This window comes from Tympanuchus pallidicinctus, unplaced genomic scaffold (genome assembly GCF_026119805.1).
Source record: "Tympanuchus pallidicinctus isolate F22 unplaced genomic scaffold, pur_lepc_1.0 scaffold12, whole genome shotgun sequence".
Lineage (NCBI taxonomy): Eukaryota > Metazoa > Chordata > Aves > Galliformes > Phasianidae > Tympanuchus > Tympanuchus pallidicinctus.
Genome location: NW_026294637.1, coordinates 5,803,556 through 5,827,224, shown reverse-complemented (window position 1 = coordinate 5,827,224; position 23,669 = coordinate 5,803,556). Strand labels below are relative to the sequence as shown.

General features: G+C 45.1%; 1 protein-coding gene across 2 annotated transcripts; it reads right to left on the bottom strand.

The window, feature by feature from the left end:
* Window positions 1-4,196: 4,196 nt before the first annotated feature.
* On the bottom strand, window positions 4,197-23,376 carry FAM174B (family with sequence similarity 174 member B). Of its 2 annotated transcripts, none has more exons than XM_052672336.1 (3): window positions 23,037-23,376; window positions 14,622-14,753; window positions 4,197-7,985 (listed from the first exon to the last, which is right to left on the bottom strand). In XM_052672336.1, the coding sequence occupies exons 1-3, from the start codon at window positions 23,318-23,320 to the stop codon at window positions 7,982-7,984; spliced, it is 420 nt and encodes a 139-aa protein (XP_052528296.1). In that variant the 5' UTR covers window positions 23,321-23,376; the 3' UTR covers window positions 4,197-7,981. The 2 variants fall into 2 exon arrangements, with proteins under 2 accessions (XP_052528296.1, XP_052528295.1); XM_052672335.1 differs by lacking the exon at window positions 4,197-7,985 and adding an exon at window positions 7,992-9,590.
* Between the last annotated feature and the right edge of the window lie 293 nt (window positions 23,377-23,669).

The window sequence follows — 23,669 nt, the reverse complement described above, 5'->3', positions numbered from 1 at the left end:
CTGGGTCTGAATGGTGAGGAGTAGGATGGGAGAGGCTCCTGACCAAGGAAGGCAGCTGGAGGGCATTGGGTCATTGATGGGATGCTGCTCAGGGCCCAAAAGTTATAAAGGGCACAAGTAGAGGGCTCAGTGCAGGTGGTGCAGTCACTTGTTTGTTAGGAGCTTGCTTGTGGATCTCCAGGGATTTCCCAGAGACAGGTAGGAAAAGTCTGGAGGTTTTTTTTTCCTATTTACTTAGGGGATGAGATGTCTGAAAACTGAACTTTGATGTCGGCAGTGGTTGAGCTGTCTGTGATTTCCTGTAGCAGCAATGCGGGATGTGAGGGTGGGTAGGAGATCTGTATTTGGTCTTTGGTTTGCATCTGCTGCTAATAGTATCTGAAACATACAATGCCCAGAGGTTGTGAGCCTGAGTGTGGCAATGGCAATTTGGAGAGTGAGTGCAGGGTGTGTTAGAGCAGGGTTTTTGTGTGGCTGTAGGCCTGTGCTATGCTATTGTAGGCTTTATTGCAGGCAGGGTGGGGAATTGATACATCTGAAGTGTTGTGTTCTGTATTTGACATCTAATGTGGTGCTGTGAGCTGTCTTGTGTGCGTGTGGGTATTTGCTCTCACAAAAGGCTCCTGCTTGTTTGCTTTCTTGCTAATGAGATATTCTCACTCATTTCTTTGTTACGCCAGCTCTCATTTAGAGCTCTTTGACACGAGCAACCATTTTTCTGTGAAAGGCTGAGATCATATGGCAGGATTATGAATTTACTCCTGAAACGTCCCATTAATAAATGATAAAGTGTTTATAAATATGCAAAATAGATTATTAGTCAATTCTACAAAATCTTGGCTACAGGAGCATAAAAGTGTGCCCTGCAGCTTGTATATCTATTATAAAAAAGAGGAAGAAACTATAAAGAAATCCAGGCTCCCTTTCTAACTTCCGAGCAGCAAGTGCTGAATAATTTACTTCTGATAGTGATTATGTTAAAAGCAAATCATTTGTTTCCTTGAACAGCTGCAAACAATGTGTTGTAAATATGTGATTTTAAAAATGGTGTGCATACACGGAGGGATAAAGGAAGTTGTTCATTTGAACAGCTCATTAAATAGCAGCTCTTCAGCACGGGGCTCCCCCAGTCCATGGGCACCCCGAGAGGTACCATTGCTTTCTTCAAGCTTAGCAGGCTTTGGGAATGCTAATCCTGCTTAAACAGACCTCACTTCAACAACAGGAGCTCAGAGTGGAGGCTTGAGTGAAGTCCTATTTAATTTGGTTGCTGTCAAGGCAAAGGATGAGCCATGTCTGCTGTTCCATGGAGGCCCATCCCTGGCAGCTGGTGGTTACAGCAATGGTTTGGCAGTTGCTCCAAAAGAACTCTCTTTTGCTGTGACTTTATGAGGGCATTGCTAGCCCATAACTGTTGGGCATGGCAAGGAGGAATTCAGGGCTTTTGTGGCCAAGCGCCGGTGGCAAGGAGGGCAGAAGGGCAGGGACCCCCTCATCCACTTCCTGGCACTGATAGCATTTGCTCACCATCAACACCTTGAAGTGGTCTGACCTCCTTAGAAAACAAGAGGTACTTTGAAAGCCTCTTTTTCCTGTTTACCTGAGAAATAACACTGGTGGGCTCCGTGCCTTTAGGAGTCCTTAAGCGAGGAATGGGATGGAGCCAGGTGATGGCAGACACTGCCCAGAAGGCACTGCTGAGACAATGCTGCTGACAGCCAGGCAGAAATGAAGTGGGGAAATGTCAAATGTTCTTGACCCGAGCAAAACCTTCACGAATTGAGGGCAGGAGATGAGAGAAATGTCTGTAAAGAAGAGCTGCTTTCCAGCTAAATATATTTGTACCAGGGCAGAGGCAGTCTGGAAACTGATGGCAGCAGGGGGGAACAGCTTGGGGGTGTGAGGGCTTTACAAGTGATGTCTTGAGGAGCTGAAGATGATTTGAAGCGTTTTATTCATCTTTGCTTATCAGCAGCACTGTGCTCACTCTGAGTTGGCATCAGGGCTGATGAGGAACAGCCACATCAACCCAGACTGCTTTCTATCTCCTCTAACAGACACAGGGCAGCACAAACACATGCATTACCTGGCATGAAATACAGCCATGTTCAATCTTTCTGTACTGCAGCTGTTTGATTTCAGTGGTTTCACCCCCCAGGGCTGGAAGGAGGAATCCTGATTCAAAGTCCATGGGCACCTATGTGGCACCATCTTCCCATCAGGTTGTTGGCTTAGAGAAAGTTTTGAGGCTTTTCCTTCCTATCCTGCTGCTAGCTTTATGCCTATTAGGACATGGAGAACTGTATCTGAAATGGTAAGGCCGTTTGCTTTTTAGCTTTAACAGCAATGGTCACTCGTTCCGTACTGTTGTTTTTCCATCAGATGGAAGTGCTGCTTTGAATTAAACTCAGCTCATTGAACATGCCCTGAGCAAACCATCGTTAGAAAAGCAAAGCAAGTGGGAACCTGGTTGGTTGAGCTCAGAGGAGCAAGTGTCTGCTGGAGACGAAGGCTAGGAGAGTTTCTGGTCTCTTAGAAATTGGTAATTGCCAGCTGATGGGGAGATCAACTGTCTTCAATGATGTTTCTGTGCAGCCTGGTTACAGACTACTTGGTCTTAAGCAATTAGAGCCGTTTCTGCTTCATACTCTAATAGAGCTCGTTGTCAGGCGTAATTCAAATTATCTCAGTGCTAACCTAATGTCTCTTTGATAGCACTTGCCAAACATCGCTGACAATTTTGTACTTTTAAGTATCAAAGCATCCAAAGATCACTGACAGACACAGGAGGGGCACCCCTCCTTTCTCCAGCATTATAAATATGTATTGAGTTAACCTCACGCTTTTGGGTACAGACAGTGGCTGCCAGTGAGAGCAGTGCCTTGTATGAAGGTAGCAACACCACGTCCAGTAAAGGAAAGGTCGTGTTCTACCTTGGTCTGTGCAGAACTCTACTAGAAATCAAAATAACCTGTTAAGAGGATCCATTTAAAATATATATATATGTGAGGACATGTCTTGTAGCTTCAAGTTACTTCCATGTCAAAATTCAGAGAGGCTGAAATGAGCATCCCCTTTCTGCCCAGAGCCCCAGCTGCAATCATCTTTATCCAACTCCAGCTTTTCAGCCCTTAGCTAAGAAATTACACCAGATTTTTGGTCATTTATCTCCCACTTGAGTTCTCATCAGAAAAGCAAGTGTGTACAGATTGCAGCTGCTGCTTTTCATTTGATCTTCCCTTCTGCAGTGTGCACCAAATGAAGGGGTTAGTCCTGTTTGAGCATGGCTGGGTTAGGCTGGTGCTCCTCTCCGTGGGTCAAACTGCCTATGAACACCAGCTTTGCACAACAGCTGGCTCGTGGCTGAGGCCTAATTACATTTTGATAAGCACGTTGAATTGGATTTAACTTCACTTTGGCAGGACGTCATTCAAAAGGCACTGGCTGGTTGGCAGCTGCCCTTTGTCTACAGCACTGAATTAGTCTGGCTATTAAAAAAAGGGCATGAAAACATCAAGGCAGGAGCAATTCTGGAATGTGGGAAGAGGCAGAACTGACTCATGCAAGGGGCACTGGATCAGACTGTCCCATAACTAGCAGCCCCTCCTCACTTTATATAACGTAGTGCAAGAGGAGAAGCCTTCAGAGGACTCACTCACAGTCCTAAAATGAGCATTAAGTCCCCATGTGCCTCACTGCTTGTCTCTAGCACCTCGTGTGCCCTAAAAGCCACAAGGCAGAATTGTTTCAGATTGGGAACAGGGACACCCGACCCAGCTGGAGGAAGCCTGCCCACTGCTGCCATGCAGTCTGGCCACCCCGGGGATGGGGCACGGCTCGGTTCACTCCTCTTGCCTCACAGCCTGGGACAACATGGCTGCAGTTCGTGGGCTTGATGCTACTTAACAAGGCGGGAACCAGCAGTACTGATATCTTCACTATTGCAGAGATGTTTGCTTTTTGAATCCAGGTGTCAATCTAGCGTATTGACAGGGAGTTTGTGTGACTAAATGTATTTCTCTTCTGTGCTGTCACAACCAGTTTCTCTCCTTGTCACGCTCTGGTTCAGGCTCACTGTACAAAGGGACGTGCAGCTCTCTGTACCAAGGCAGTGTGCAAGGCACTCTGAAGATCAGTGCACTTCAACAAATGACAAACCCCTTCCCACCCCCTCCCTAAGCACAACAGCACAAGGAGAGGTTTCAAGAACATGTTTAATGATGGCAGTTTCCACTGAAACATGAGATGTCCATTCAAACTTGTCTTACCAATTTTTCTTATATTAAAAAAAAAAAACAAATACAACTTTTGGTCACAACAACAAATTCTCTTAAAACACTTTTAAACAAAGTTCAAGCAATTGCACAAAACAAAATGCATGGTCCTGATAACTCCTCACACAAAGACTGCAGCAGCAGAAACTCATCTAACAAAAGGAAAAAACCTTAATGAAAACCATAGTGTGCCACCCTGCAGAGATTATGCCACATACAGTGCTTTAGAGGGAGCAGTAATGAACAAAATGTTCAAATGCATTAGCAATTAAGTGTTCATTAGACTTCTACAAGTCGTTTGGAGCTTAGGATAAGCACTGACCTGTGTACGAGTTAGCTGAACAAGTGTCTGCAGTGTCTGCAGTCATCTCCACATCTTCCAGGCAAGGGGAAGATGCTACCTGTGCATTTCTGCCTTAATCCTGCAGGCAAACATGGCACGCTGACTTCTGCAGTTGGAGTAACGAAGCTGTGATTCTGTGCAGGGTTTTCCTCCGCAGCACAGCGTGCACAAGGAGGAAAGCCTCTAATTTGCTTGCTCTGTTTGACTCTGTTACCAGTCAGTGGATTTTGTAAGCAGTGAGCAAGCTGCAGGCAGACATCTGTAATAATGTTTCTTTTCATTTTCTGTAACAGAAAAATGCCTTTAAAATGCTCTTGAACAAAGCAAGCTCGACTACGCAACACAAAATAGCAGCAAATACTAAGAGACAATCGCAATCAGATTAAATCTGCACTGTAAGATGCACAGAATGTTAAAGCAAAACATTCATGGAGTGGTTAATGGTTATTCCTTTCCAATGAAATAGATCTACCTGAACTGAACAGTCCAAATTATTAAAACTATGTTTTAAACTAATTCCTACAATTAAAAAAATATTCTTATATATACTATTAGATGAGTCACATCAAGTGCTCTTAAAATCTTAACTAAATATAGCTATAGAATATTTAACTAGACAATTTAAATCACATACAGCAACTTCTATAGAGGTAAACATTGCCTCACATTTGCAACAGCAACTGAGCAACATCAAACAAAGAATTCAGGTTATTTTCATGACTGTGAGCAGTGGGTGAGGCTGGCCTTTTATTTTCACCAAGTAGCTCCTCCTCCCCCTCAGCACTCCTCGGCTTATGGCACATCATTTGGGACTGCTCTGAGGAGCCAGCTGAGCACCTCTGTATTCTACATCTGAAATGCTTGGTCCCCATCCACCGCTGAGATTTGTCCATGTTATAAAACAGTGGGGTTTTTAGCCACAAGCAAGTGGAGCAGATGGCCTCTGCCAGCTGAACTCTGCAAGTAACCTGAAGTTGGTGGAAATAATTCATTTCAAGAACTGACTTGCCCTTGGAAAGAAGTACCCTTCATGCTCCTCTCATCTTTCTCCTCTGTCGCTTGGTCTTGCCCTCTTTTGTGCAAGGAGGCTTTATTCCCTCTATCCCCACCACTTCCAGAATGCCTCAGCTTAATGAATTTGGCAGAAGTGTGGACATGAACATGTTGCCATGGTGTTTGCTCAGAAAGCACAGCTCCTGCCCTTCATCACCTCCTCCAGCAAATGCAAAATGAGCTTTTAACCTAGCTTTCCTCTCAGCATCGCCACTTCTTTGACTTAAGAAGGATTCTACCTATCTAAATTTAGCTCCTGCTTTTCGAAGCACTGTACTCCTGAAGAGACATGCTATTTCCTTCAGAATCATCCAGCCTGAATCTGAAATCTGCTTTACCAAAGCGGGGAAAGATTCTCTGGCTTTCATCTCAACCTGCAGCACTGCTCAACCCACCAGTACTTACATGTTATACCATCCTGGAAACAACCTGCTCGGCCCCATCATCAGTTCCTCTACTCTCACTTAGTAGCTGACATGAAATATTGCTTAGTAACAGTACTGTGGAATGACTCAAATTCATTCTGTGAATGAAAATAGCAAAGCATTTTTATATTGCCTTGATGACTAATGGTAACACGACAGTCTCCCATGGGATTTTTCCATGCCAGTTGAGTGGGATGTTTGCAAAGCCTTTGCTAAGTCACCGTTACAGAAAGCAAGCTACATTATGGGAGCTACTCTGATGAAAGCACAAGGCTGCTGGGGAAAAGAAATTTCCCTTCTCCTCCTCTTACAGACTGCAGGGCCCAAGGGAACCATGCAGAACCAGCACAGGTTAAGGTATCATGACAAAGCAGTGTAGTGTTCTCAGCAATCATCAATTCCACTAAGAAAAAAAAAAAAAAAAGGCAACTCACTGCAAAGGTGGTTCTTTGCCAGATACTCTGCAGTCTCCTTGAAGGGCTGTAACTGTAGGAATAAGTCAAGCAAACACTGGGACAATCCGAAGAAACAGAAAACGTGTGGTTCCCAAGAAAAGCAAGGTTCTCCAGCGAGCTTCAAAACCCAAAGTACAAAGGTTTCAAGGGTGAAGCAAATGAAGAGTAAACGTGTCAAAGAGAAATCTGCATCTGTGGTTATTCTAGAGGAAAGCCACAATGTGAAGAAACAAAACCAGTTAGGCTTGCCCTTCCTAATGACTGCCTGGAAAGTATACATGCCTGTGGTTTCCTTAGCCTGATCCATCCAGATGCAGCTATCTCATTTTATTAGTGTCCTCCCACAGCTCTGACCTCTGCAGCGTGAGGCACAGCAGGGAGTAATGGTTCAAAATGCATCCTTGAGTTTAATGGGATTTGCCAAGCAGGTGGTAAAGCAAAACTTCCAGTTTTTCACAGATTAAGATCATTTATATAAAGCTTCCGTGCAATCTAAGTAGTGGTCTTTCTGCAGTCAAATAATTCCATGTGAGGACTTACTCTGCTTAGAAAAAACGTACTAAGATGATTGGTACACAAGTTACAGGAAGCGTAGGACACACAACAGTACAAAACACTTTAACTCCCTGTGGAAGGGCAGAAAATTACAAAAATATATATATTTTTTTAATCCAAGATTGTTGTAGTTTAGGGCATGTCTGATTCCTCCTATTTCCCTGTGATCTCATTTATTGTTGGTCTGATCAAAGCTCCTAGGGACAATGAAAATGTCATTATGAAAGCTTAGTGCAACTATAATGTTTAAAAAATCAGTAGCAAGTCAAGAAAATTTTCTGCATGAGTCAACCTCTCACCTTATTCCCCTTAAAATCCTGTACTAAACATAGCACAGCATTTCAACATGGCTTACATTTTTACCACCTAAAGTCACAAGTCACTTCTGTAAGGCCAGAAAGAAAATACCCTTCTTAATATTTAAATGTATGAACTGTTCTACAGCGAGCAAAGTTTAACAGTGATTAAAGTACTGAATTGGGAAAATAAGTCCTTGAGGCAGCTTGATTGAATCTTCCTCTTCTTCCTTCTTCTGCAAAACTTATTTAGACCATAATGAGCTGCAAGTTAGTACACAGGGCTGAATCTTGTCATGCTTTAGTGACATAGCAGTCCTCTTAAAGCAAGAGGGAGCTGAGTTGGCGAGGAGGATCTCCATCATTCCAACATAGTGGTTTGGAAACCAGGGAACTGAATGGTGACATTTTGGTCGGAAGATTTGTAGCCTGCCACACAAACAGCACCTCGAGGAGGTGAGGCTTGGTTTGGTTGTAATGCTGCAGAGATGAAAGCCTCCCCTTTCACAGTTATGGCTTCAGCAGGTCCCTCAACAGCAGAATGCCACCTGGCAGGGCACCAGTGCTCCACAGAACTGCTCTACCTGGAAAGAAACAGGAGAAATTAGTGCTTTTGTAGATTTGCAATTAAATAGCTCACAGAGATGAGAACTGATGTGCATGGTATGGGGAAAAAAACCTCAAAGGCAGTGTTATTCACTGATTGCTATCAGATCCCTCCAGCAGCTGATCTCCACATTAACAATGGACACTGATATGAGGTTACTGTTAAGCCAGGAGAAGGCAGACCAAGCAAAGGAAAACAGCAGCACACCAGACAACCACTAGATTGTGTGGTCAGCCACTGTGCAGGCCAGAGCAGGGAGCGTGCACACAGGAGGAGGTTCCTATATCACTGCACATGGAATAACATCTTGGACCTAACAGCTTTTTTCACATCAGTGCAGCCCCTCGCTAACCAGCATGTGTGGATTATTCACCTTGCAATGGATTCTCCTGCTGACTCCCTATTGCTTTAACTGCTTCAGGATTCAATGACTAAAGACAAAAAAGAGAAAAAAGTCTTAATAGAAACTTGTTATACTGTCGTGCATGAGGTGAGCACCTTCCCATAGGACTGCACTGCCTGCATATAGTCAGCTGAACTGACCAGCAGAATGTGGTGTGCTCTGTAACAAGTGTGAGGGAAGAGAAACTGTCCTTCAAAACCCAAGCAAAAAGTGCTTTCTAACTATGTATTTCCTCCCCTGCTGCAGATCCACAGGAAATCATAAACAGCAGCATCAAAGCTTTGGCAACTTGCTGTATTTATGGTAAGCAGCTGACTGAGTCGGTGATTTGCACCCCCTTCAGATGAGGGTAAATGATGCACCTCCATTTATACACAGCCTGTCACTGCTGCTAGAAAAAAAATTTAAGCTGCTACAAACCCCAGTGCAATTCACCTAGCATCATCCATAAAGGCCCGAGGCTTTCACTTGCCAAAAATCCATTACAGCTGCTCCCTTGAGAGCAAACACGCTGCTTTAACAAGCAGACAATGCCCCGCTCTGTTCAGGGCTGCACATGCAGTTAGGATCTGGAAAAGATGTATTCAAAGAGAAGACACCAATATTGCAATCGTATATTTTGCAGAGAGACTCCCAGAAGACTGGAGCACATCAAAGCTGAGCCCCACGACGGTGATGAAGACGTATTCACACAGTTCAGTGCCATCAGCACCTGAAAAGGGGTGAATCCAGAAATAATGTGCTCCACCAGCCCTTTGATACAGCACATCTTTCCTCTAAAACATCCCACAAGCTCTCCAAAGCCCTTTAGTCCAATGATGAGTGCATAAATGTTACTGACCTCTCTGCCTGCCACCACTCCTCACACATAAATCTTTCCGCTTTCAAGTGTGCTTTGGAAGATGCATTCCTAAAATGCTTCTGTGCTTTGCTGGTACTGCTGCTGGTAGAGGGAGAGGTGGCAATCCACGTGGAAAACAAACTGAGACATTTCACTTAGCTGACAGGAGGGACAGAAGCTTCAATCTGCCCCGAGAAAAACTTGTGGCTTTCTTTCTGTTCTTATTTAGGAGTCAGACATCTGGGTTGGGGAAAATTCCAGCTCTGGTATTTAAATTCTGAGGTCTTCCTTGACTGCGGGCTCTCGCATGGTGCATCTCAGTCTGGACTCCAAAGGCTCTGCAGGAACAGTTGTGAAATTCACGCAGCTGGGCCCAGCAAGCACAGCAGGAGCAGAATGCACTGCCTCAAGCAGCTGCATTTCAGCAGGGAAAGGAGATGCTGATCTCCCAGATTGTGCTTTCAAAGTGTTCGTGTATAAGGTACCACAGAATTTATTCAGTGCTTGTTTTGCTTTTTCTATTGAAGCTGACAAGAAATCCCCCAACGAATGACGCTAGAGTTAATAAGCTTAATAACCTAACAGTTTTAATTACGTTTTCAGAAACTGGTTCTTTTCGCAACTGTTCTCTTTTTCTCTTATTTCTTAAAGCATTCTGCCCCCATTGTGATGAGGGATGAATGAAGTTTATTGGGAGTGTTTGCCTGTCACCTATTCCCTTCTTTTACTCTTCTTGAGTGTCATGCAGTGCTGTCGTGTAGGAGATCAGAAGATCTATGTGACTTTCTTTCAAGAAGGCGAAGGAAAGTGCTAATATAGCAAATAGAAAGGAACATTTTAAAATCAAGACCTACAGATGGGATGAGAAAGCACAGCAAAGGATGGGATTTAGCTTTCCATTTAACTTATTTTCCAAGATGTAATCCCATCATAAAACATGAAAAAAATACCTGACAGGTGGAAAATGGTGACCAGTAATGTTGATATTGTCCAAAATCAATTGGACATGGATAACTTTCAGCCTTCTGCAGCACAGATTGAATCGGTGATCAAGAAATAAGCATTCTCTATGTTCACTTTGCTTTCTTTGTGTAGCTCTGTAATAAATTCAGAATAATTCTTCAACTTTTTATCCCGATGTCTCATTCAAAACCAGAGCAAATACACCAAAAGCTATCCTCCACATTAAAGCAACATTCCCATGAAGCTTTTCAAAGAGGTGCTAATATCCAAGTGATTAGGGATCTTTGCACTGTGACATTCTCTGATTTACACTTTCAGCCTCTTGTCACAGAAATTGTGCTCTCAGGATTAGAGAAGCCATTGACAGAACCATTTCCTCTGACTGCAGTAAGATTGCAAAAGGGGCATCTAATCCGGCACCCTTGAGCTTCTGTGTGTGACAGAGACAGCCAGTGGGTGGCTTTTGCCTCCATGGGAAGGACTGTATTTGGTTGAGATCTGAAGTGTCTCATTAGGTTGCTTTATGGAAAGAGGCAGCTATTCCTTGGCCCCGTGGAAGCAGAGAATGGGGGATCTATTGGGAGCCCCAAATCTTATAGCCTCCTCAAAAAAAAAATGTAAACACCTTCATCCAGCAGCCCAATTTACACTGCCTGCTGTTCTTTGATGCCTCATGTAAGGCTGCAAACAAATACTTGCAAGGACAAAGCATGAAAGGAAAGAAAATTAGCTGCATGAGAACAATTGGAGAGGTATATGTGGCTTCTCCCCTGTTGCTGCCAGACATCAACTGCCTTTTAATTAGGGCTGTTTGCATTGCATGGGGAATGTGGCTGAGAATCTTAATTACTCCCCCAAACACAGACATGTCAATGTGTACCTCTCAACAACCTGAAGAGGACCCCAAACAAACCAGCCTAGATCCACCCCCATCATCCCTAGCAAAGACTTAAGCTACAAACTCACAATGAGACTCTCTGTGAGCTGTTTATTGGCTTGAGAAATATGTCAATACTGAGGTGATATACGTAGTGTTATGGACAGGAGGCACCTAACATCATGGTAATCCAAGGTCAGCACTTCAGGAGTCCTATAACTGCCATGCAGGTAGCAGCCCCGTGAATCTAAAAGCACGTAATAGTCTTAGAGCCCACAGGTAACATTTGAGCTGAATGATGCTCGTAATGCATTGTGGCCCTATTGCATTGCATTTTGGAAACCTCATTCCATTTCCACGATGTTTTAAATGTATTTATGGTGCTTTCCTGGTGGAAAGCATTGGGCAAAGGCCATAGCGATCACAGCTTTCCAGAGAATGGACTCTTTTCCTCGTACTTTTACAGCTTTTAAATCACCAATGAACAGCTCCAAAGAATACAGCTAATTTTATATGACTTTCTGGAGCCAGGAAGGCTTCAAAAATTCTAGGTTTCAGTGACAGAAAGTTGGTTTCTGCAGCAGATGTGGTGGTGCGGATGTTACAATATTGAGCGATGTGCCCAGCCAATAGGCTTATCTTTCCCTACCAGCATGTCATGAGGAAATAAAGAATTAAAAAAAAATCATCAGAATGACACCTTTTGGTCAGCCATAGCACTGCACCAGCAGATCCTCCCATAGCACCGGGCTGAATGAGGTTCAGCCTCTCTGATAGCAATCCCTGGGATGGTGCAGTCACAGAAGAGCTTTATGTGAAGCAGTGCCTTGCCAAAATCCCCACGCCAGCAACTGGTAGCATAGACAGGGGCCAGAAGTCTGTTGTACTATAAGCCAAGCGAGTGCTGCTGCTAGGAGGTTGACTGAATAAATCCAAACGACTGATAGTGACTGCTGGCAAGGAGGCACCTTCATTTGAATATAAAAATAAACACATAAAAAAGAGCACAGTACATCCTTGCCTGTGGGTATTTGTCAGGAGGCACCTGTTGCTCCTCTGTCCCCTTCACAACTGCTTCCAGGTTGCTGTGGTTTGTTACACACTGCTGTAGTTTAGTTAACGAGATGAGACAGCAGCATCATGCCATTCCTTATGCAACAGCCCCAGTAACAACTGTGGGTGTTCACCTGATGTGTTTGCACTTTTTTGATGTAAAGGAGAGGGGAAGCAGCTTTCCTGCTGCAATAATGAACAAAGGTTCCTTTAAATCTGCAGGCACTTGCTGAACACCTAAAACAATCCTATCACTCTAGTTATGTGGGTACCCACATATATTTATAACTCCTTTTAACCACGGGCAGGCATTAGAGATACTTCTCTTTACAGGATCTTGCTGGAATCTGCCTCCAGCTGCAAAAAACAAAAACACAAAAGCCAAAACAGAAGCCTTAGGTGGCAAAAGTTAACTACTATTCTTTGATGGGGTGGGGAATTCCAGCTTTTACCAGGTGTTCTGTTAATTCACCAAGCATTGAGGGCACATCTGAGATGCTCACTTATCTCGACACAAGTGCTACAAAGGACTTGTTGAGGAGTTTAGGGGGGATTTTGGTGGACAAACTTGGTATTGCATGGTTGCAAAGATCGTTTACTGGTTAACGGGAGACAGGAATTACTCAAGACGTGGTCTCTGAGAGGCACAAAGGTATCAGGAAGCAAATGTATCTTCAAAGAAGCTTTCTGATGCTCAGTCCTGCTAAGGGGATGTCTGTAAGATGATATCCCCCTCTAGACTGAGGTAGCACTGTTTGAACTCGAACTGTATGCTTAAAGCAGCAGGGACTTCAGGAAATATGGAATTCAATAGCTGTTGTACTGTGGCAGAAAGGAGGAATTCCCACAGATGAAGAGAGGACAGGTTGGCTAAGAATCAAAACCCCCTACTGTCTCTGAACAGAGCATCACACAAGGTGAGATGAGCCGTTTGTACTGCAAAGGAACCCACGAACACTAAATAGCTTTTGGGAAAGCATCAGTACAGCATGTGCTCCAGGGGAGCAATGTCAGATTACACGACTCTCCTGAGTCAGAAACTTTTCAGCACGCTCTTTTCTTTGTTCATCTAACATTTTACTATTAGACATCTTACCCTGAAGCATTGCCATGATGGTGAATCTTCTGTTCTCTGTCTTTGGAAAATCCCTCTGATGCTGCTACCATAAGGTCACAGACAAAGTACTCAGTTATTTCTACTTAGTGAAGAGCAAGCATGGCAGAAGGAGGGCTGTTGAAGGAGGCTGTGGTTAGATAAATTTCTTCAAGTTTAACAAAGCCTGGGTCAAACAAGTTGTTGTTGGCTTGAGGAACAATACAACCCGAAATTATTACTGTAAACACAGAACAGCTACAGGGAATGGCAGTAGGATGTCAAGGACTTTAAAGAGCCTTCTAATTCAGGCACCAATTACTTGTGTGTAGCAGCATGACTCACACCCTTCATTGTTTTGAAACTTCCAACTATAGCCTGACTTTTACAGAGAAATAATGCAGTTATTTTGATAATGAACAGCAGAATGTGGTGCTGTGTGTTTTAGGTGCTGGCATACAAGTGCTTAGAACAAATACGTCGTTCCCCTTTCTAAAGTTAAGAGATGGGCAACTTAAGTGAGGTCTGATTATTTTCCAGTTAGGAGTTGTCAAGATCTGCATTTTTATAATTAGAAAAGCTTATTTCAGCCAAAGACAGACAGATTTTAGAGTAGGCCATATTTGGTTAAGAATGCAACTCAAGTGCTACATATTGCTGGATGCAAATAAAAATAAGAGGTGCAGATACCCTCATGCCATAAAACAGTCTGCAACATCATTACATGCTGAGTGTCTGCAATAAATCTCAGGTCCAGAATAGGCACCAAAAGGTTTGGATTGTCACACTGCTTCTATCTCACAAGAGACAAACACATTTAGGGAAAGTTTGTTGCTAAGGGATAACTGCTGCAACATTAGGGAGTGACCACAGTCCTTTCTCTGACACAGAACAACACTGGAGCACATCTGAATCCAAAGGTCAGTGCAGATTTGCCACTGTTTCCTTCCCTACCATACTGCAGTAACAGTGCCTGGAAAAGCAGCCCTTGACACACAGTCCTCTACCTAGGATGTGTGTAGGCACTGTGAGTGTGCAGGAATGATTGCTGTCAACTGCTGGAGAGGGGAAGTTCAGTCTGTTAAACCTTGTTAGCTATGTGGGGCATGTGTATCCTACTGAGCTGCTCTGCAAAGGAAAGAGGAGGGCAGAGAGAGCCTCAGGGTAGCAAAGTGGTTATTACAAGAGAAGGAGAGTACGGAACAGATGTGTGCTGAGAAACTAGGCACAGGAGCTGTAATGGAGAGTGATAAGGCTCAGACAAAGTGAAAGGGAGACAGTGATTGCCTCATCTCTGTCAAGGAGGCCCAGTGGAGAGGAAAGAACAACCCTTCCTAATAAGAGCTCAGTAGCAATTCTGACTGGATGGGCTTCTGGCCTTACCTGTACTTCACATCAAACACTGTTGAGTCTTCATCCTCATCGTCTTCTTCATTCAGAGGAGCCATTTCTACCCGCTCAGCTGGAGTGGTGATTATGTCATACTTCCTGGTCTTCTTAATCCTCTTTCCTGACCTGAAACAACAGAGGTGGGGAGGTTAAGGTTCATGTCTATAAAGTATTCCTTGGAGGATAAAGCTGTTTCCTGTAGACACGAGCCCACCAACAATCAATCACCGGTCTGTTAGAGACCTCCCCAGACACAAAGGCCATGGAGCCAGTCTGCATCCCATCCTCCTGCTGCCTTCCCAGGGCTCCCATTTGTGCCTGTCAGCGTACAGAACCATTTCTTGTCAACTGCAATCTGGATCAATGTCAGTTTTTTTCAGCTGCTGACAATCCAGAGATCATTTGGCATCCAGGGCTAGCACTGAGCAGCAGTCCACTGCGTCCTCCTGCAGCCATGCTCAGTAAGCGAGGCACAGGCTTAATCAGCAGAAGTGGTTTAGAGAATGTGTTTAAATGGGAAAGCTCAGGTTAACTCTACTGAGATGAGGGTATTCTGGATAGGATTCTAAGGAGTGAAGGGGTTGGCGATATTTGGGTACAAACAGCCTGCTCTCCTTTTCTTGCAATCAAGCCTGGCTCAAGGCTCCTCCAGCAAAACCCCTTAGCCATGTCTGAGAAGATCTGTGCTCAGTGCTATGCGAGTGCTATGCAAAATAATCAGTTGTGATTTGCAGCCAACTGTACCTGTCACCTTTCCACCCACAACAGCCTCATGTTCCTTTTGAAATGGAGATACTCAAGTGCTTGCACACCCCAGGATTTGTAAGATCTATTTTCAAATACTTACTTTCAATTAACAAACAATTGGCACGTGCCTTTTCAGCTAATTCCCTGCCTCTAGTTTGAATTGGGTGGGTCCTTTTTACTTCACCTACTTCTCTAGTGTAATTAGGAAGGTTGCACTGCTTATGTATCAATCCAGTTTCATGATCAGACAGTGAAGAAGGTGTTGTTAATCCAGTTTCATGATCACACAGTGAAGGTGTTGATGCGTACAGCTTGCCTTCAGGGAGGAAAGACAACGTCTTTGCAGAATTTTCCCTTTAACCTTTAATAAAACAGAACTGGCAACTGCCAAGCATGAGCTGATGCAGGCACAAGCAAAAAAACTCTAATTTCTGGTAATCACAGCTACTGCTCAGAGCAGGTCAGAACTGTGCTTTCACTGTCAAGAAGCCTTGCCCTGGCATGTTGTGCAAGGTGTGTTGGATTTGACACTGTCATTTTTGCATCAAGAAAAAAATGTCTTGTAAAGAGTTACACAGCAGGGAGATTCAAGGTGTAGCCATTACCAGGAGACTGGGACTTGGAGCTGTGCTTGCATCTGGTCGTGTCTCCACCAGAGCAGACTACAGTGGTCCCTTCTGGGCTTAAAGTGAGTTTAAATCAGTGAGAGCTTAAAAGCTCCAGCCTCAGTGGCTCTGCCCAGTATGGCTTTTGGCTGTTAGTCTGAGGCTGAAGAAAGAGGTCCCATCCCTTGGGATGGAGGTGTTTGCATTTCCTCCCTGTGCGCTTGCAACAGAAAAATGGAGACAGACTTCTTCTGTCACCTAATCCTTAGAGCAATCTGTGCTGCTGCACCTCACAGAGTACAGGGTGGGTTTTGCTATTACTGCTGTTGGTGAAACAAGCCATTTTATATCCAGTACAGTAGGAATCTTAACCCAAACACTTGAAAATTTTTTTTGAAAGCACTTGTCTGTGTTATTCTGTTTCTCAGCTAAGACCCAACAGCGAAGCCATGCAGGGAGGTCTCAACTTACAAGTAATGCATTGCTGTTACAGGAATCATTTACTCACGCTGTGAAGCATAAACACACACAAAAGCTGACCTGTGTCTACCTGTCAGAACCAACGAAGCGCAGTCTTAGCACTTCCCTTATGTCTACAGATTGCAATAGCTTTCCATAGGTTCCCAATTTAAGAGCCTACTTGCATATCTTGCCCACGTTAACAAGAAGCAGCCTTCCTCGTTCCCTTCTTATTCTGCAGAGTTCATCTTAGAACAGTAACACTGGAGCATCCGAAGCAATTACTGCAGAATAGCTATCTTTAGAAATGGCAAGCTAGAACCCTTTAGCCTCCAGCAATTAATTAGTCTATTTGGGCTCCGTTTTAAAGGGGAGCCGGAGCAGAACTCACTGCACAGTTCTCTCTTAATCCTCTGTAACCCTCACTTAACCGTAGCATTCATTTAGAAAAGGGAAGAAGTTGGTTTTGCTGGTTTTTGGCTCAGCCTCTACAGTCATTTGCCCAAAAGGCAAACGATTTTCTCCATGAATTCAACACCATTTTAACTAGCTAATTTCTCATGAATTTTTGCGGCGGTCACTTTTCTCACATTGGCTCATTTGGGCAACTGCCCTAGGTTTCATCAGCACCAGAATCATTACCCGGGCTACTTTGAGGGGAAAACATCAGGACTCTCCCTGTACGCACGCAAAACAAGTTTGTCTGTTGGGAAACTGCTGCACATGAAAACCGCTCAGCCTCGGTAGGATCCTTTTAATCATCGGTGCCGGCAGTGCCAAAGGAAAAGCACTCGATCCAGAGGGCGGGACCAGACGCTATCTTTTGTCTGCAGGCAGACAGCAGCGTCAGCAGAGTAGTGCAGGGAGGAACTACAGCATGCCGATGTTTCGTGAACTTTTGAGACCTCTCAGGTAGGATGAGGACATGTCAGGCCTCGTGGCTCTATTTTCTATGCGCTTTTTTCATTTTGTGGTGGTTTTTTTTTATGTTTTAAGCAAACAAGAAAGCGTGGAAAGCTGTGGCCAGAGTACATCCATGGCATAGCGACAAGGTGAAACCCTCAGAGTGATTTCATTTGGGTAGGAGTGGTAGTGCGTGTTTCAATGCTGAAAGCTGTCTTCCATCTCAAAGGCACGTTGCTCCTGCTGTCCAACTCCAGCCACCTCCTGTAAGTAGGAGTGAGGGTGCAGAGGCTGCAGGGTAGGATGGTGGTTGGGATGGAAGGAGGTACTGCAGTGTCTGCACTGTGCAAGTCCCAGCAGCTGATGCTGACGGCTTCTGATGGCTTTACCCCCAACTCTGGAGCCGTCATACAACCAGCATGGGGTAGGAAAAAGAAGCTGGATGTAGCCAGAAATATTAGCTTTCCACTTGAGACCCGGCATTGCTCCCACCCAAACCAGCTAGCCTGTTAAGGCAGATTTAGTGAGTGCAAAACTTAACTGAGACAGAACGAAGAAGAACTGATTGGACCTGACGTGGAGGGCTGCTTCCAAGCGCTCCTGAGCTATTCAGCCTCCGTCGTTCTTGCTTATTTGCATTCCCCTTGGGCTGGAATGCCTCAGGCACTGCATACCACGCTGGTGTCTGGCCCGTAAGAAATCAGATTTATTCCCTTCACCACACAGCAAGGGGAGGGAGGACACGCAAAGATGGGCTGGAGCAGAATGCTGACTTTGTGTCTTTGTATTCTGACCCGGGGCTATTTAGATCAAGCACCAGTCACATGCAGAACTTCATCCTTCGTTCTGAGGCATCATGTGGTGGAGTAAATGCCCAAGCCAACTCACTGGTTCATTACATTATTTACGCCTCTCATCTATTTTAGTCAACAGCCCTGATATTCAAAGATAATGCTTTTCTTGACCCATAGAGAGAGGTCTCTGCATTTCTAATCTACCATTTACACTTCCTGCCAACAGCTGCGAAGGTAGAAGGCCATGCCCTGGGGAAAAAAAAGGAAAGAAAAGCCACAGCTATCCTTTCATAGTAGAACGTTTATTGAAGCCTGATTAAGCCAGCTACAAACCTCCCCCTACAAACGCAGCAGTGCTGTAGTGGGAGCAGAATTGGGGCCAGTTTATTTCCAGTATGTGAATTTCCTTAGCAGTTAAAAAATATGGAAATACTAAGCTGGGGAAACTCCAGGCTTGTTAGTGGCTGATGAATTAGATCAGTGGTATTTCATTACTGTTGATCGGTCTGGGTATCTCTGCTCTCTGAGTGGTGCTGTACATACTGAAGTTAAACCATGAAGTTAAGTCCTCGTGTGCTCTCAGGGTATGTGTTCTCTGTTGCAAACCAAAGATGTTTTTTATAGCAAAGTCCTTGAGATGGAATATATGTGGCCACAAAAGCAAAGTGCCAGCTTGCTTAACGGCATGGCTAATAAGAGGGATCTGATAGCTATCAGGAATAACTTCAGGAACATCTAAATGAGACATTGGTGAGGTGTCATGAAACCCACAAGCAATTAAAATACATCAGTCGTGGTGTTAGCCTGTACTTTCAAACATTTCAGTACAGTCTGACTGGATGTGCTCAGGAACTATCCTTCTTTTATAGGACAAAGCTATAGAAATGTTTATGATCCACCCGAATGCTTTAAGCCAGTGAATCCCAAAACAAGAAACAATCTATGCTGTCATGACTGCTCAGAGAGCTGCAAAAAGCCCAAGACAGCATTACATGGAACCCATCTTCCTTCCTTCTGCCAATTTGCTGTCGTGCTCAGATGAAGTCTTACCAGGTACACGGCCTCCGAGACCCAGGACAAGTGTCCTGTTTTCATTCTTCTCTCTGTGGCTCTCACTAAACTGCACACAGCTTAAATGAAGCTTTCCATCTGGGATCACAAATCTATGCTTAGCATATCCTTTCTTCCTCCATTTCAAGTCCTTTTAACAGTGAGGATTTTTTTCCTGTTCCTGGCAGAGGTCTTTTCTTTGCTGGATTACTCTGACTGGTTATAATATAATTAGTTTTAAATCAGTGCAACTCTCTGGGGTTAAGGCTTGGATGGCCCAGAGCCACCGCCAGCTTTTAGAACAATGGGCCTTGTATCCTGTGATCATATGCCTGAACATTTCTCCTCAAACCTAAGTAATTCATCCTGGTTTTGCAATTATTGGAAAACCAAGCTTAAGACGGTATTTGAGGGAGGAATTGTAATGGAACATGTAATGTAGCAAAGCAACAAGTAATAAAATCTGCAGTAGCTTTCCTCTAAAATACAGGTAAGCAGCAGCTGTTTCTAGCCTAGACTTTGTTTATTGAAGGGCACGTCGAGACACACAGCAAACACTGTTACAGATGGTGCTCTGCACCTACAGCTTTGGGTTGCTTTCAGCTGGCACATGTGAGCACACGTAACTTCTCCAGTTTTCCCAGAAGGCATATGGCTGTATGTGCTGGTAGACCATGTCTGAAGCATCGTGTTTCCTGAGAGCTGATCCCAAGGATTGTATTGCAATGAAATGAACCGAGCTGCACCAGGGCAGAAAAAATATTAGAATATGAAGGTAGAAAAGCAAAATCCAAAACACAGATGGAATAGTCCAACTGAACTGCAGAGATCATTCATAAGCTGTTTCAATAAACTGTGCTTTTAGGGAATACAACTTTCTCAATTATTTGATTGGGAACAACATGAAATTTGGTCTGCTAGGGGAAGGACCTTGGTTTGAGAGCATGCAGTGCCCAGGAATATAAAGGAAGAAAGTTCAGAACTGGACTTGCAAAAATAATAATAATAATAATATTCAATTTCTGTAGGCAATTAGGCCTTGCCTCACACAGACAAGCAGCAATGTGTTAGCAGGCCTTTCTGGTCCCCAGCAGCCACAGACAGAAAATTCAGATCACTCTGGGTAATTCACATTCTGAATCACACCACCATCAAATGGATTCAGAGGATAGCACTACTAAAAGGAATGAACAGGAATCCCTGAAATGTTGTCTTAACAACAGAGCTGGAAAGCTAGAAATCCATCCGTCCGCGCTCTAGTTAAACAACTACAAATAATATATAGAGAAATACATTAAAATGAAATTGTAAATAAAAAATAAATAAATTCAGTGCTGGTGACAAAAATATCTGGCCACTTGGCAGTTTATTTCATCTCTTTTATTCATATCTGAAAGGATAATTTACTTCCAGCAATCCAGAGCAATTTCACAGTGAAGGTTTAATCAAAGATTGGATTCCAGCAAAATCTCTTTAATAGGAATCCATGACACTTCAAAAAAAAAAAAAAAAAGCAATGTTTTTGACTAAGCATGAACAAAGCTCTTATTTTGGCAGAGGAAAGTTGCACGTTTATTGAGGGTAAATCTCTTATCTCTTTTGCAACAGCATCTCCTCCAATCTGTTTTGTCAGCTACAAGTGTGACATGGTACAAACATACCTGTTGGTATTTTTGCCTCATTTCCCAGCTGAGATAATTATTTATAAACAAGTGCTCTGCCTGATAAATGTTTTTTGAAGCTAAAACCTTCCTTTCTCATTTTTCTTGCAGGGTTGATTAAAAACATAGGAGAGATCTCAGAGGGATTTTTCTTTCTTAACGCACCTTTAATGCAACATTAACTCTGACAAGTTGCATAACAGTGACTTTGGCATGGGATAATTCATCCACCATTCCAATGTGACTTTAATGTGGGCCTATTTCTGCTGATTATGGTATAGGGGAAGGTCTTTATAGGCTACCAGTTTGCACACTTCAGCTACAAATACTCAGACTTACGCCAGATCTGTTTGATACAAGGTCTTGCTTTACATCCAGAAAAAACTGAGGCAGAGGGTACAAGCCCTCCAAGGGCAGAAAGCAAGAGAGCTACAAACTTAGGCTTTTCATTCTGCACTTACTTACAGACTTGCTAATTCTCATGTTTGTCCATTAGAACTGCATGAGGCTGAAAAGTGGTTGATGTTGATTAAAATAATTATTTTTGATATTTTACTTGCTTCTCCTGACCCACTTCGCTTTAATGAGCAGATCTTTCCTCGTGTTGTCTTTGCCAGCTACTGCAATGAAATTTAGTTAAATGTCAATTTCTTTAGAAAAGCGGCAGTTCTGATCCTCTCAGTCTCTAAGTCCACATTTAATAATACTGCAGTTGTGAATGCTGCTGTTCTTAACGCAGAATTGATTCAGAAACAGGAGAAAGGGAGAATTCAGCTGCAGCCATCGTGTAAATACAAAGGAGCTGCTTGGAAACAGAGCAAGGAAGAATCTGCAAACTCTGCTTGTTCAGTCGCTTCTGTGACCTCGACGCAGCGCTCACCTCCTCCCAGCTCCTCTTCCTGGAAGCGAGCTGCTCTGCTTTCCAGGCACCCTCCTGCAGCCTGTACCTACAAGTCAGATCACCGCTAACTACTGAAAGTTTGTAATCTTCTATGGCAAAGTTAGGAGTGAACAGGCAATAACTTTGTCATCTGCAAAACAGGAACAGCTTTTAGCACTGCATGGGGACTCTCACTGCTACTCTGAGATAAATAATAACACTAACAGTGCCAAAAAGAGATTAATATTCATTTCTATTTCTGCTTCAGCAACAAGCCAACCGGAGGACTGGCTTTTTAAAGCAGTTGAGTTTAAATTGTTCTTGTTCCTCCAAGCAGGAGACATTAGATAAGATTCAAGGACTGTTGGCCTAACTCAAGCACGTGCCAGCACCAACCTGCTTCAGCAGCATGACTGAGCGGGCCTCCTCTGGCTGCACACGATGTGTGGACCAGAGATGAGCACCAAGCAGATGAGAACCACTGCCAAGCTTCCTGCTTCCACCAGCCCTTCTTGCAGTTCTGCAAGCCATCAGAAGCTTTTTGCCCTTTTGCAATGGGTGTGGGAATTTGCATCCATCAGCATCTACTCAACAGAACACCAAGGAGTGTTGTTCCAACCCACGTACTGCCATCGACTTTGGGCTGGACCTTCTCAAAACAAGCCTACTTGCTTAAGTTAACTGAAAAAAGAAGTGTTCCAGACCTGGTGTAACTTCTCCACCAGGGATATCTGCATGGCCCCAGCTGTAGGCAAAGCACTGAGGCTGGAAGGCACCTCTCCGGGTCACCCTGTCCCATATAAGCTCACCGTGTCCACTCGGGCTGAATCTCTTCATGGCCAGAGCCTAGCAGGGCTGCCTCCTTCACAGTAACACAGCAAACTGTTTCCTTACATTGGATGGAAGGTGCCGACTCTGTCTTTCCCAGTCTGCGGGCAGCGCTAAGAGCCTGGATCCATCTCCTTCACACCAGGTAATCTGTAAGGATGCCCCACTGTCTCACCCGCCACGGTGACGTGGAACAGAAGGAGGACCTATCCACGCCACACTAAAAGTGCCTCGAAACCCCTTTTACTTTTTTTCTTCCAAATCAAAGTAGAGCGCATTACATTTCAACCCAATTCCGAGGACCGCGGGGCCACCCAGAATTTCCACGGGACGCCGATCACCCTTCTTCCCTTTTACCCGAGCTCGGGCTCGACGAGAAAGCCGAGCGCCCAACGCAGCGCCCCGTCCCGCACCGCGCCGTGCCGGCAGCCCGAGGCCCTTCCCGGGGAAGCGGGAGCCGGGCGGCACCTGCCGCTCCCTACCTGAAGACGCGGAGCAGCAGGCAGGCGATGAGAGCGGCCGTGAGAGCGCAGGCCCCGATGACGGCGGCCTTCAGCGCGGAAAGGTCTCGGAGCAGCGCGGGCACGGGACTCAGCTGGGCCCGGCTGCGGTTGCCGGCCGCTCCGTGCGGTTCGGCGGGCAGGCGGCTGCCGTTCACCGCCGGGCTGAGCGCTACCGCAGGCGGCTCCCGGCTACCGCGGGCTTCCGGCAGCGAGAGCAGCAGGCAGGCCGCGAGCAGCAGCAGCAGCGGGCACGGGGAGCGCATCCTGCCCGGCTACGGCCGCCACCGCCGCGCCGAGCCCCGGAAGGCGGCGGCGGCCCTGACCGGCCCGCCTCCCGAGCGGCGCCGCCTCCCCAGCGGGGGAGGCCCGGCCCCGCTCGCCGCCCCCCGCGCTCCGGCGGCGCTGCCCGCGGCCGAGGTGCGCGCTGTGTGCCGGTGGGGCTGCGCTCCCGGATGGGGTTGCGCCCGCTGCGGGGGTCCTGAGGGCCCCGCGGGTGGAGATCCCGCTCCCACGGCTTGGGCGCAAGTGCTGTGGGCTGTGGCTGAGGGAGATGGGGTGGTTCGGGGAGGAGGTCAGGGGGAGAGCGCGTTGTTCTCTGCGCTCTCCGAAAGT

Coding starts and splice junctions, on each gene's coding strand:
- FAM174B (XM_052672335.1), bottom strand. CDS start 23,320: ATGCGCTCCCCGTGCCCGCTGCTGCTGCTGCTCGCGGCCTGCCTGCTG. Junction 14,754..23,036: donor CTGCTGCTCCGCGTCTTCAG/GTAGGGAGCGGC, acceptor CTGTTGTTTCAG/GTCAGGAAAGAGGATTAAGA. Junction 9,591..14,621: donor GTGTTTGATGTGAAGTACAG/GTAAGGCCAGAA, acceptor CTGTTCCTGCAG/AGCCTTTGGAGTCCAGACTG.